Source organism: Saimiri boliviensis, chromosome 12 (assembly GCF_048565385.1).
Source record: "Saimiri boliviensis isolate mSaiBol1 chromosome 12, mSaiBol1.pri, whole genome shotgun sequence".
NCBI classification, from domain to species: Eukaryota; Metazoa; Chordata; class Mammalia; order Primates; family Cebidae; genus Saimiri; species Saimiri boliviensis.
In genome coordinates this window covers 85,361,575-85,376,439 of record NC_133460.1, presented here as the reverse complement: position 1 = coordinate 85,376,439, position 14,865 = coordinate 85,361,575, and the positions used below count along the sequence as shown (strand labels likewise).

At 50.3% G+C, this 14,865-nt stretch overlaps 1 protein-coding gene across 6 annotated transcripts in view; it reads right to left on the bottom strand.

Annotated features, from left to right (window-relative positions):
- PAX2 (paired box 2) overlaps positions 1-14,865 on the bottom strand; it is a 94,200-nt gene that overhangs the window by 30,089 nt on the left and 49,246 nt on the right. For 3 of the 6 annotated variants that reach the window (XM_039465013.2, XM_039465011.2, XM_003922294.4), the window contains exon 7: positions 12,822-12,890. The exons of the other annotated variants lie outside the window; for them this stretch is intronic. In XM_039465013.2, the coding sequence (XP_039320947.1) occupies positions 12,822-12,890 (69 nt within the window). The remainder of the gene's footprint in view (positions 1-12,821; positions 12,891-14,865) is intronic. 6 annotated transcript variants of the gene reach the window in all.

The window sequence follows — 14,865 nt, the reverse complement described above, 5'->3', positions numbered from 1 at the left end:
GTTGCTGTGAGTCAAGATCACACCATTGTACTCCAGCCTGGGCAACAAGAGCGAAACTCCATCTCAAAAAAAAGAGGTGATATGGGAAGAAAAGAGAAAAGTGTGGAGACAAAGGGAACAGTGGGTGATGGGCCTCAGACCTCCAGGGCTGGAGGAGCAGTGGGGCTCAGGGGCCAGCTCTGCTGGGGATGGGGGCTCTGCCCGTTCTGATGGTAGCTTCTGCCCAGACAGTGGTCTCTCTGCCTAGCTACTCCACACATTACTCCTGCCTCTGAGGGGTTCACCCCCAGGCTGTCCCCCAGTCTCCCTAGCTGCCAGTTGTTGCAGTTTCAAACTCAATTGTTCTCCTTGGTAGTGAGGTAAATGGAGTCATTAATTACCTTCTATCGGCTGGGCTGAGTTCAGAACGCGATCAATATCCCCGCTTGTCATTCAGGGCAGGCCGCCTGGGCAGCCCCAGCCCCACCCCCACGGCGGCACAGCAGGACCAGGGAGGTGGAGGTCCAACTGGGAATAGGGAGTGAGGTTTGGGAGCTGAGGAATGGGGTGGCTCCCCAGAGGTCAGGTGCTGTCCAGACTGAGAGAGGAGGGAGGATTGATGGGTTGGGGGGTGGGGGTCACAAGGGAGAGTGGAGGAGGATAGGAAAGGAAGGAGTGTTCCAGAATGAAGAGAGAGGTAAGGAGATAGGAGCTGCGGGGAGGAAGAGAGGATGAGGGGGAAGTGGGATGGGAAGTGAGGGAGGAATAGATAGGAAAAAGGAGAGGGGAGGGAAAGGGCTCCAGAGGGCTGAGCTGACACAGCTTGTCCAGGGAGATGGATGATGCTCCCTATTGCCTCCCATATTTAAAATGGACATCAGTAAGTCTGGCCTGGCCACAGTTCTCAAGCCAAGCTCAAGAGGTGGGCATAAAGTGGGCTGGGTGCAGTGGCTCATGGCTGTAATCCCAGCACTTTGGGAGGCCAAGGCGTGTAGATCGCTTGCACTCAGGAGTTCGAGACCTGGCCAACTTGGTGAAATCCCATCGCTACTAAAAATGCAAAAATTAGCTGGGCATAGTGGCACATGCCTGTGGTCCCAGCTACTCAGGAGGCTGAGGTGGGAGGATCGCTTGAACCCAGGGTGTCGGGGGTGGAAGCTGCAGTGAACCAAGATCATGCCACTGCACTCCAGCCTGGGAGACAGAGCGAGACACTGCCTAAAAAAAAAAAAAAAAAAAAAAAAAAAAAAAAGTGGGTATGAAGAAGCCTTTAGAAATCTGGCCCAAACCTTGGTAAGGGGTAAGACCAGGTTCTGCCCGGCTTTCTAGCCTGGAAAACCACCTGCTATACTTGACCAAGCCCAGCTTCTAAACACTCAGGGAGTTCATGAACGGGGAGAGGCTGGGGTGGCTGCCTGCCTGCCTGCCTGACCTCAGGCTTGCTGTGCCCATTCACACCCACCAGCCTCTAGGGACACTAACTGTACTAGTGACCCTAACACAATGCTGGACCAGAAGTAACATCTCTTGGGTTGAAATCCTAGTTTTGTTGGCCACTTGCTATAAATCTCCTGAGCTTTTCTGGATTATTTCCTCAGACATATACAAGAGGGCTGTTAGCTCCTCCCTCACCATTAATTTCTCCTTTCTCTGCATTCCAACAGCCATCTATCCAAACCTCTATTGCAGAAACAGTACTAACAATAACTAAAACATATCAGTTTCTATTTGGATACCAGACACTATGCTTAATGTGCATGCACTGATTTAATCCTTACAATAACAGCAATTAACGTTTATTAAGTGCTTTGTATATATCAGGCACTCCTCTGACAATGTTACATATTTTAACGCACTTAATTTTCACAAGGACTTAAGTAGGAAGTCGCCATTATTGTCCCCATCTTGTAGATGGGGAAATGAAAGTGCAGAGATTAAGGAACTTTCCCAAGGTTACACACCTTACGGATGAGCTGGAACTCAACCCCTGCAACATGCCTCTGGCAGCTAAGCTCCTAACTTGGAGAAACTGAAGGAGGCAGAGATTAGGTAATTTACCCAGAACAACTTTATGATAGCCAATAGGCAGCAGAGCCAAATTTAGAATCACTACATATCATAGTTATTTTTTAATGTTTGTTTTCGCCTCTGAACTGTGAATTTTGAAGGCAGGGGCCCCATAGTTTTCATCTTTGTAAACCTCATTTAGAGGTGATCCTAAATGTTGGCCGATTTGTTGACAAGAATTCCAAAAGCAAAGACCAATCAATTCTTAACTTGCTATGCTCAACATTTTACCTTTTAGAAGGAAAAAGAAGCAATAGAGGAAACTGCTACTCTGAATTCCATGTCACGTTCTACAGCTGGAAAATATCATGAAGAGAATTTAATTGGATTCCCTCTTCCATATTTAAAAGTAAGACAAAAACCAAAGCCAGGCTCAGAGAAGTTAGGTAATTTTCCCATGTCACATAGCTAGTCGTCATAAGAATGGGAACCGAGGTTCCTAGCTCAGAGCCCTTTCCACCAGTGCAGGCCACTTAATTCTGACCAAGAAAGAAAAATTGATGCCAGAGAAATGCTGCGGATCCAGGGAGAAAGCAAGCATGTCTAGAGTTGACAGTAGCTCGGGAAGGGGGCGCTGGGCAGAATCTGAATTGAAGAGAGCAAAATGCCCCATGCTGGGGGAAAGACATGGCCTGGGATTCTATGGCAAGAGGTTCTAAATGAGACCATAATTCCACGAGGACGGGGTGCTCTAAAAATGAAATTCTGCTTCTATAAGCTCAAATAATCAACCTGACAGCATAAAGGGAGTGGGAGTGGGGGAGGGGTAAAAAGAGAAGGACATTTAAGGAAAATCACTGTTGCACACAGATAAGCTTTAAAATATGATGAGCCCAGCTTTTAAAAGGACATGTACATCGAACAGCGGAAGATTATGCAGCCATTAAAAAAATCGTGTTTTCAAAGAATATTTAATGATATGTGAAAATGGTCCTATGTAATGTTAGGTGAAAACAGCAAGACACGAAGCTGCTTATAGGGTATCATTCAATTTTTGATTAAAAAATTATATATACACAAAAAAAGAAAGAGACTATGAAAATATACCAGATTCAACAGTGGTTATCTCCTGGCGATGACATTGTGAGTGATTTTCAAAAAAAAAATTTACTATCTCTTCCAAGTATTTCCCAATGATCATGTATTGCACTTATGAGCATAAAAATCATTTTTTTTCCCCTCCTATACAGGACACACAACAGATGAGGGGGGAGGCCCATAGCCAAGGATGGATTTGAGAGGAGCGCAAGCCTGTCAGGAAGACAAAAGCTCGGAACAAGCTGAGACAACAAAAAAGGCCTTGGTCACCGTGTTTGGAGAAAGAAAGAAAAGAAAGGCAGGTTTTGGCTCAGTCCTTGGGAAGAGGATATAATATGGAGAGAGAAGGCAGATCTTCCCAACACTCAGCTTGCCTTTGTCTTCACCAAAGGAAAGAATCTTCAAAATGAGCCCTACAGTAGGAACACTGGTGCCCTGGTCAGGGAGGGGGCAAGGCAGGTAGCCTCTGGCCATTCCAGTGAACTTTCCCAGGTCCAGATAGGACCCTAAAACTGCTGTTGATAATCCTGAGATGTCACAAAGAAAGGGTGAGGCAGTGACAAGCCCAATGCCATCCTGCCTGTCAGAAAAGCGGGGAGAGGTACACACGCAAATGACACTCAGAATCACAAATTCATGATCAGGCTCTGGAAATCTTTTAAAAGAAATTAGGATATAGTTACTTTATGAGCAATAGAAAAGAAAATGATGGGGCTGGGTGTGGTGGCTCACACCTGTAATCCCAGCACTTTGGGAGGCCAAAGCAGGCAGACCAAGAGGTCAGGTGTTTGAGACCAGCCTGACCAACATTGTGAAACCCCATCTCTACTAAAAATACAAAAATTAGCTGGATGTGGTGGCACGTGCCTGTAATCCCAGCTACTCAGGAGGCTGAGGCAGGAGAATTGCCTGAACCCAGGAGGTGGAGGTTGCAGTGAGCGGAGATTGCACCACTGCACTCCAGCCTGAACAACAGAGCGAGACTCCATCTCAGAAAAAAATAAAATAATAATAATAATAGAAAAGAAAAAAGAAAAAACAGTGGTGATGCTCTAGAGCTTACACGCACTCACAAAAATAAGTTGTGGCATATTGACCCGATATCAACACTTAGATTAAATACCTGCCTCGTAAACACTTCCCTAGTTGCCCTGACTGGAAGCAATTGCTCCTTTGTTTTTTTCGTTCATCATATGACTTCATGCCTTGATCACAGCATTCATCACATTCTGCTTGTATAATGATGTATACGTCTACCTCCCTATCAGATTGTAAGTTTCTTGAGGTCAAGGACTGTGTCCTATTTATGTTTGTAAATCAGTCCTGCCATGTGTTGTACATAGCAGGCACTCAATTTGCTCATAATGTAGACTGGATTTTAAAAATTGATTTATTAAGGAAATTCTGTGGATGTAGTGAATGTTATCATTTGACAAAGAATCTCCTTCCTAGCATTATGCACAAGATGAAGAAAAGGAAAATGATTGATGGCTGTTGGGCTCAGTAGCTCCTAAAGCATTCATTCACTTAGAGCAGCTAGAAGAAGGTCTCCATTGGTGGGCCATGTGGCTTTCCTGTGTTTTCAAGGAAAATAACTCTTTTGAAAAAAAACCCAAAAAACAAAAAAAAAAAACAGTTGGATGATGATATAGAAGACATCCTTATGACCTTAATCGGGTAGAATTAAGAAGCCAAACCAACAAGATGAAATTCAGCAGGGATAAATGGAATGCCCTATGTTTAGGTTAAAAAAATCAATTACACAGGTGCAGAATGGGGTAGACCTGGCACGATAGCAATTGATGTGAAAAAGATCTCGAGGTTTTAGTTGACCACGGACTCCATATGAGCTTGAGTCTGACACGGCTGCTAAAAAATCGAATGTAATCTTAGGCTACATTATGAATGTCGAATCTCCAGATGGGAGAGTGGCAATAGCTTTGCTGTGCTTGGCATTGGCTAGACTGTCTCTGGAGTTCAGCGTTTATTTAGGAGGAACTTTAGCCTTCAATAACGAATTCAGAGATGGGTAACCAGGATGGTGAGGGAACTCCCTCTCATGCACCATATCACATGAGAATCTGAAATCCACCCAGGACCCAGCCCAGTGTTTGCCAAGGGCTCAGTAAATAAGGTGAAGTGATGAAAGGGAGAAAGGGAAGGGAAGGGAAGGGCGGGTGTCGAATGGAGAGCTTTACCACTACCACCATTCGATGTGGCAAATGCCTTTACTTCTATTTTAAAGGTGAGGAAACTGAGATTCAGAGATATGATGTAATGAGCCAAAGGTCCCAGAGCAAGTAGCGGGTGGAGCTGGACCCACACCTGGACATTTGGATCCCATGTCCCGTCCCTTTCCCTCAACCCACATGGCTGACTCAGTATAAAGCAGTGCTGTAAACAGACCATGGCCACTGTCCATCTCTGACCTATGTCCAGGCAGGGCTGTGGCCCTTCAGGCAGAACTGCTGGAGGAGAGAGTTCTACGGTGAGTGGCAGATAAGACAGGATGACTCTGAAGAATCTGACACTCTGCCTTATCACCATTCAGCCCAGCCAAGGCTTCTCTCAATCCCAGCCACTCCCAGGCTCACGCCCCATTTCCTGCTCGCCCTTCTAGCCCACTTCCCCAGATTCCTGTAGAACACATAGCCACATGGCTGGGCATTTAACCAACAGCCAACTGTCCGAGTGTCATAGCCTCGCCTTCCCCAGTAGACTGCAAGCTCCTGAGAGCCACATCCCGGTTCTCTGCTCCTTTCACAGCTCCCAACACAGTGGGTGCCTGGGCCCACCCTGATACAAAGATCCCCAGAGAGGAAGATGTCAGTTTCCTCAATGTTGCACCTATGTACACACCAAAGCAGTCAAGGACTTTTAGCTCTCTGAAAACTGCCCGAGGACAGAGGGATGGTCCGAGGGGCCCCTTAGGGCCCTGGCATTTCGCAACCAAACTGTAGAGAAGAGGGAGATATGGAGGAAACCTAGAACCCCAGGGAACTGGACCAGCACATTGACTTTCCTCGCTTTGAGTCACTTAGCTCCTGTGAAAACGAGCCCCCTGGTTACCTGCAGAGAAGAGCATGGCACCCACTGCCAAGTCACAGTCAGCCTGGATGCGTGCGACCCATGGATGCAGAAGTGGAATGGGGGAGAGAGGGTACCGACCAGGAGGAGGGAGCTGAAGGCCAGAGGCCTCAGGAAGGGAACACACGGGGCATGGGAGAGGGAAGACAGATCCCGGGGAGGAAGGAGAGGGGTTAGCCTCGAGTGGGTTTAGGGGAATTCCCCGAGGCGACGAACTTTCCCGCCTGGGATTGCTGGGTGTGCAGTCCTGGCCTGCTGCAGAGGCTGGTGTGAAAGGAGGGCTCACAGAGCATCCAGCTCCTGGGACCCTAACCTTTCCTCAGCCCTCTCTGGGCTCTCAGGGAGGGGGTGGAGCCTTCTGCCTGGTGCTGTCCCCATGTGGCTCCAGCAGGGGCCAGAACCCGTTAGAAATCTCTGGAGCCAAGAGGAAAGGGGGCTTTGTTAGCTCAAAGGACACAAGCAAGGCGAAAAATTACATACCAGGCCGCCCTAAGTATGCTTGTTTAGAGAAACTGCTTGCATTTATGAAGTCTTTGGTGCGGAAAGCAGGGTTGCAAATGACTGCATCAGAGCGACAGTAAAGGCCATTAATTTCCTGTTATGTTTTCCTGTGTTGGGGGCTTTATTAATTTAATTTTACACTGTCGAACAACAGCGAGAGCTGACACTGCCACACCGCCACGGCCGGGGTTTTCTTTTTGTGTGTGTAGCAAGGCTTTGCCTGACATGCAAATCAACGCTATTACCAGCACCAATAAAGATGTGTGGAGGGAAGAGGGGAGGGAGGGGAAGGGAGAGAGCAGAGGGGGGAAAGGGCCAACGCCGTCCATGGCCAGTTTCCGCCTCTCTGCCTAGCACCTCCTGGCTTCCCAAGGCGTCCTCTACAGTCGGCAATTTCTGATCATCCTGCGCTTTCCTTCCACCCTCTTCTCCCCGTTCTCGGCTTTTGGATGGCTCTACCTCTGTCTTCCTCCTCTGTCTCCGTTCCTGGCAGAACTTGATGGAGACACGAAGTTCCCAGAAAGAGAAGGGAGACAGACTTCTCACTGCCTGTCCGCAGCGGAGGTATGGTGCAGAAGCCACAGGGGCAAGCAACGTGATGGTACCAAGCCCACAGGCCAGAGCAAAGGCCCGTGCTTCAGACTTCCTCTCAAGGCACTTTGTCCCCCACACTCTCCTTCCATCTCAAGTCAAGCTCCTGGCCCTCGGTCACATTATCAGTGCACACACGCATGAACCCACGGGCCCGTGCATGTGAGGAAGTGTCCGGAAGAACAGATACTCCAATACTCCAACTTGCTTTTAAGTCCCTCTGTGAGCTTTCAAACTTTAACTTTGTCAACCACTTATTTCCTTTGAATTAGGAGGAAAACAATATGGTCTCTATTTCTCCTTAAAAGACTCCAATAGCCAACTATAGTAGCTGTAAGGCACCCACGTGGTTCGGACCAAAATGCCAGAGAAAAATGGGTCCCCAGCATTAGAAGAAAAAGCAAATCACTAGAGGTTCCTTGGTGTGGCATTCTGGTCCCTTTTGCTGCCTAGACCACATACCCACTGCCCAAGGCCACCCACACTGTCCCTTGCCCGGGCGGCTCCCACAAGCTTTCTGCCCCAGGTGGCCCACAGTGCCCTTGGCTCCTGACACCGCCAACCCACCCAGGTGCCCACACTGCCCAACTGCCCATGCTAGGCACTCTGCCTAGAGAGATGGAGATGGCAGGTGAGGGGGAAAGAAAGGAGGGAAAAGAGCAGCTCCTGGAGTCACTCCCAGCAAACCACTGCCTCCATCCCAGCTGCCCAGGCTGCCAGGGCCGAGGGAAGTCTGTGTGAGCCACAGCGTGTGTGTGTCTGTGTGAGCCACAGCGTGTGTGTGAGTGTGTGAGCCACAGCGTGTGTGTGTGTGTGAGCCACAGCATGTGTGTGAGTGTGTGAGCCACAGCGTGTGTGTGTCTGTGTGAGCCACAGCGTGTGTGTGTGTGAGCCACAGCATGTGTGTGAGTGTGTGAGCCACAGCGTGTGTGTGTGTGAGCCACAGCATGTGCGTGAGTGTGTGAGCCACAGCATGTGTGTGTCTGTGTGAGCCACAGCGTGTGTGTGAGCGTGTTCGTGCATCTCTGCCTGTCACTGGCTTGCTCACTTTCCTGCTCGCACTTTCTGCTTCAGGAGCCGGTTGGCAGGCTCTGGGAGGCTGTTGGATGGGATCCAGCTCTCCCTAGGAGGAAAGCATAAACTTCATAAACTGCATTTACTTGAATGCAGGTTCCTGGAGCTGCTTTCCTCTGGCTTCTCTTCCCTCCCCTTGTCTGCGGTCTGGATCACATTCTACCCCTGCCCCTGTGTGTACCCCGACCTTACACACACGCACACACATACACTCCCCCCAGTCCTCCTGAAAAAGGTGAAGCCTGGGGCAGAAGGAGAACAGCAAGGTGGAAAAGCTCTGCCTGCGAGAGGAAGCCCCAGCCCCAGTCCTGGAAAGGTCCCCAGGAGATGCCCACACATTTGTCTCCAGTACAGGGGAGCACAAAGGGTGCTTTGAAGCCGCAGGCAGAGCCTCAGGGAGGGAGGGGATGCTGACATTTCATGGGGGCAGCCAAATTAGGAGCCACCTGGAGGACGGGCCACAGGGCTCCAGAACGGAAGGGAGGGCAGGCCCGGCCTCCGCGCAGGTTGAGGTTTGTGAGGCCTCTCTTGTCTAGTGCTGTCAAGGTCAGCAGGTTCGGGTTCACCGAAGGGTCAGGATGGTTTGAATTACTGGCTCTGCTGCAACTCGGCTCTGAGGCTCGTGATCTGTCTCACAGCCCCTGAGCCAGGCCCAGCCCCCCCCAGCCCTCTGTGCCTTTCCGCCCCCATAAGCAGAATGGAGAGGGTCCCAGAGAGCCCTAAGGCCACCATGGCCCTGAGGAAGGCAGGGCAGGAAGGGTCCTTTCCTGGGCTCCAGGGTGGGCAGCAGTGGTCAAGGAGGCTGCCAGGGCCATTCGGCTGGCAGGCAGGGGTCTAGGGTCTCCCCAGCCTACCTTCTCTCCAAACCCTTTTTCTAGTGGGTCCCCATGTCGGCTGCCTGCCCTTCTCAGCTGCCCGCTTGTCTGCAGAGGAGGAGGTGCCCCGGGAGGAGAAGTCAGGAGCAGCAGGGCACAGGGGCAGCCTCGGCGCCCATCTCCTCCTTCCTGCTTCTATAGCCTGCGCTTGGGGAAGAAGGGCAGAGCGGAGGCAGCGGACTTCCCATCTGGCACCCTTGCCAGTGGGGGGAGGAGAACAGTGCCTACCTGAAAGACTAGGAGGTCGAAGATGTAATCTGACAAGATGGGTGCTCATCCACGAGGGTGCAAACGCGGAGCTGGGCAGGAGTACCTGACAGCCTCTGCTGAGATAGCGGTACCCACCCCACACCCACCCCAATTTCCAGTGGTGGATGGACACATACAGCCCTCGCTAGGGCAATGCTGTCCATGCTCTCCTAGGCGAGTGGAATTGACCTCTCTACTCTGAATTTCTGGCACTTTATGAAAAAAATATATACTCTTTTGCGCTAAATCTCAAACGACTTCCCCAAACAACCAGATGAAACTCTTCATCCACAACAGCATTAACTAGTTGGGAAGCAAAGGTAGTCCGTGGTTTGGCTGCTGTCTCTGATATAAAGCAAGGGCCTATGTGCAGATGCATGCGCCTAGGTCTGTCCACACGGCCAGGGCTAAACCCCTGTACTTCCCCTCAAAAAAATACAAGTCACTCATGCACAGGGCCCAAGATTAAGCTCCTACTAAAACACCGACAGAACCTACACCTACCTCTGGCTAATGACATGGTCGGTATTCAGCAGGCTCATGGCCAACTCTACCCAGAGGGTTTGGCTAAAATATGTGATCCAACTAAGATAGAAATACTCCCTCCTCAGGTATGAACAGTTTAATTTCCTTGGTTACCAGGAAGATACAATCATAGCAATGAATGTGTGTTCATATATGGAGGGTTTTTCCCCATGTTTTGGTGAGTGCTGACCTTTGAACCTCAGCTCTTTCTTGGACTGAGTGTACATTAACCAGGTTTCGGGTATGAGTTGGAAAATGAACATAGGTTGAGCCAATGCAGTGAAACTCAGGCACTGGTCTAGACAGACAGTTACCGTCATACATATTTGGTTTCTGGACTTTCATAGGGCCTATCTCCTAGGGAGGGCAGAGTCTGTGATGTACTAGGTAGTACAGTGCGTGAAATCATAGAATCCCACCAGTAATCCACAGAGCACCTCTCCTTAGAGCAGCATGAACTCAGGTCTGGTGCAGTGGTTCCTGCCTGTAATCCCAGCACTTTGGGAGGCTGAGGTGGGAGGATCACCTGAGTTCCGGAGTTCAAGAGCAGCCTGGCCCACAGGTGAAACCTGGTCTCCACTAAAAACACCAAAATTAGCCAGGCATGGTGGCAGGTGCCTATAATCTCAGCTGCTCAGGAGGCTGAGACAGGAGAATCGCTTGAACCTGGGAGGCGGAGGTTGCAGTGAGCCAAGATCGCGCCACTGCACTCCAGCCTGGGTAACAAAAGCAAAACTCCTCTGTTCAGCTGCCCTCTGCCAACAAAAATGCCTTCTTACAGTGCTGAACCAGGGCCTGGGAGGAGAGCAAAAGCAGAGAGAGAGAGACCCTGCAATTCCCTGACCAGGATATAAGCTCACTTTAGAACCCTGGGAGCACGCTTTTTCTCCCCAGTCTTCTCTAGGAAAAGAATCGGACGGCTCTGTGTGTGTGTGTGTGTGTGTGTGTGTGTGTGTGTGTGTGTGTGTGTGTGTGTGTGTGTGTGTTAGGTAGTAAACAGACATAATTGTGCCCAAGTGCCGGATTTTTGTTTACCCAGTATGGTGCAACCTCGCCATGTCTTCTGGGCCCTCCTCAGCCTCTCTCCAAGCTCCCTCAGGCTGAATTCCATCCCACTAAAATAGTGCGTATTCAGCAAAACTTGCCCAAGCTCTTCCCACGCAGGGAGCGCTCAGGTCCCTCTCTGGTTCTGCCAGCCCCCTGCATCTGGACCAAAAGGCCACCGAGAGTCAGGCTCTGGCTCCTGCCTCTGCCCTGGGCCATACCCAGCCCTCACTCAGTTCAGAGCAAGCCCACCAAGCAGCAGTCACCCACTGACTTCTCCCATCAGCCTCAGCCAACACAGCAGGATGCACCTGAGTGTCCAGGGCCTCGGAAGCCAGGCAGTGGCAGCCTCTGGTCTTCCTCGGGGTCCTCCTTGCCTGCCTTTATTGACCCCAGCCCTCCTCCCGCTGCCCCTCCAGAAGGAGAGCGGGGAAGAGAGCTTGGTGACCAGGGCGCACCTAGTTTACATTAATGAGATACACCGAGTGTAATCCAGCCATGGAAGCAGCCTACAAAAGGAGGCGATCGCGGGCGGCCAGGGTGCAGAGCTGCTCAGGTAATTGGTTTATCTATCTGGAAGCAGGGGGAGCAATCTCAGCACAGACAGACTAGCAGTAAAGTCTCTTCCTTAAGGCTATTTCCTTTGTCTTTTCAATTGCTTGCACATCCATGTGAGAGAGGGAGAGAGTGTTAAAGAGAGAGGGAGAGGGAGAAATGTTAATTTGTGAATTAATGGCTTTTCTCAGCGGAATTGTAAATTCAAATGTCACCTCACACGGTGACACCACGGCTGGTCTGCTGAAGAAGCAATGATAAGATCCCCCACCTCCCTCGGTACCCCTCCCTCCCCAAAGATAGCTGTGGAGTGGAACATGCTACTTTTAATTTGCAATAACAACACAACAGAGGTATGCAGTAATGACTGCCTTCTTCCACCCTCCTCCTGGCTTCCTTCCCCCCAGTCCAGTGGCTCCCCCATTTCCTCTCTCCCTACCCCCTTCTCAAACAGCACCTCACTTTGTCCTGGGTTCCCCCGACCCCACCCCAGCCGGTGCCCAATCACATGGGGGGGGCGGGGTGCCTTTGGAATTGACGATGCTGCAACCCTCTCTTCTCCTTCAATAATCAGGGAATTAATGACCCTGAAGTTAAAGTGAGGCTGATACTGAGGCCCTGCCCAGCGTTGGGAAAAAGCCTTCATTGTTTTCAAGCAGGAGGCGGGCAGCAGTGAGGGAGATTCATGGATGGAGATTGAATATGCAATTTTCTTTCACCTTGCCAAGAGCTGCCCCTGGGCTGTGCCTGGCCTAAATTTTTCCTTTTACCATCTCTGCCTTATCCGGCCCTCCCACCTCCCTTCCATTCTTTCCAGAAAATTACCTTCAAAATTGATTTCCACTTTTACAAACAAATATAATGGGAACACAGGAAAAAACTTGGGCCGTGATGAATTAGGGCTGTCAGGTGCTTCCAGGTCTCCTTTGCTTTTGTTTTACTACCCGATCTGCTCTTTGTTTTTCCAAGGGCTGGAAAAAGTGCCCCCCATCCAGTGAGTGCCTGACCCTCCAGGCCACCGGGGCCTCAGCCCCCAAACCCCATCAGTGGCCCAAGGCGGAAGTAATCCAGGCCCTGAGATGCTATTAGCCTCCTGGTTTCCCAGCGGAAGCCTGAGCCAGCTCCTCCTTTTCCACTCTCTGGCCCTTAGGAACCCACTTGCTGAATGTTCTCTAACCGCCACCCCAAAGCTAATTTCCCTTCACCCCCACACCATGTTCCCTCTGGCCCTCATACCTCTTAAAGTCCAGACCAGATGCAAACCTCCACCTCCTCTAATGTGGGCAGGATCAGTGTATACCTCAACTAGAGCAAATAAGAGACAGACAAACACTGAGAGATCCCGAACGACAGGCAGGCAGAAGATTGGGGGCAGGACGCCAACATTGGGAGACCAGGCTCCTCTTCTAGGGGTGACAAGGGTTCTGAGCTGCAACTCTCACACAGCCTGGCTGTCAGGGCCTCAGTCTCCCTAGCCTTGAGCCCTAGGCCACCCCTGGAGGCAGGCTCAGGACAGCCCCTCCATTTATCAGCGGAAAGTAGGGTGATGCCTGTGCCCAGGACCACAGGCGCTCAACACTCTCAGGCCTGGCTTCAAGTTCTCCCTGCTCACACAGTCACACCTGGCACTGTCTCCAAGCACATCCAGTACCCAGGTAAATGCGCACCTTTCCAGCGCATGACATCCCCATCCCCTTACGCCCAAAGGTCTCAGAGTGGTAGAACACACGCATACTCACACTTGCACAAACCGTGTAAAAAAATTACATTTGGGTTCATAAAGCAAACATACATTTTCCAAGGTAAATAAATAAAGCTGCATGTGGGAGCAGAAATGTACACAGATAAATAGAGGAAAAGATGCCTGCATGAGAAAAAGAAGGGGATCTTCTATTTATTTATACACATCTAAAATGCCTGTGGAGGCTGAAGTGGCCCACGTGGGTAACCATAGAGTAAATGAACAGATAGAAATGGACAAAGGTCCTCCCAATCCCCCTATGAGGACGCCTTTCCTCCACTGCACCGGTCCCATCCAGGTTAGCTAATCCCAGCATCCACTAACGTCTGCTCTAGTTCCAAGGAGCCGCACCAAGGTTAGGGAGCCTGTGCCCAGATAAATTTCTTCCTGACACAACTTCATTTCCCCATGAAACATAAACCTGCCAATTAGGCTTTCTTTCCCAGATACACAAGGATGCATCTTCCAAGATGAAGTCAGCTCAACACTAAATTCATGATCTCATGAAATCCTCTCCACAGTACCCAGGAAGGAAGTGCCATTATGGGCTCCATTTTACAGAGGAGAAGATTGAGCCAATGAAGGTGACTTGCCCAGCTAGGTAGGGGCATCAGGATTCAGATTCTGCTGTGCTCACTCCAGAGCCCACATTTGTTCCTACTGAGCCCCACCGCCCATCGATGCCCGGTTCCAGGGATGGCATGCTCACTCCTCCTCGTGCCTTCCTTCCTGGTGGGAGTCTCTGCAGCCTTCTCTTGCCTCCAGCCGGGCTCCTAGAGAAGGCAGGTGCTGTTGATTTCCACAGCTTACTCCTCTCATTTGCTCCAGGTCTAACCTGAGCAACACTCTTGGGGATCTCTAGGAGGGGAGCTAACTAAGGAAAGAAACTGCTTCTTACAGTTATGGCTTCATCCAAAGCAGAAGGGAGCTATTAAAGGCAGTGACAGGGCTCGGCCATTTGCAGCCATGCAACCTGCCCTGCCGGCAAACGCACAACTGCACCAGCTTGGCACCGCTCAACAGTACAATCCATTGTGCGCCTAATTAATGGAATGCAAATTCACGGCCCCCTGCAATCCCACACCTCAAAGGATGATCCCAACACACCTCCCTCACAAAGGTCAGCAGACTCTCACCATATGACTTCATTTGAATTCTTGGACAAGCTACGTAACTGCTCTGTGCTTCAACACCACCACTGATGAACAGTAACGTTTTGGGCCCCAATCTAAAGCACTTGGGTGAAGGTGAAGGACTTCTGATTTCCAGCCTGATTGTACATAGGGCAATACAAGAATCTCTCTCCTCCAGCCACATAAACCAGCTCACACAGTGTTCAGGGAATTGGCATCCCTTCAAAGGGCCCAGGGAATCCAGCACTACTATGCCCACCCATCATTACAGCTAAGAAGTGAAGACTTTTGCACGATACGAATGGGCATCCTACATTCTCAGACTGATGGACAGCCTGTCTTCCGAGTGCTTCAGAATATAACTTCCTCATCCCTCTGGCCTGTCTACCTGTCTCATTCTGGGAGC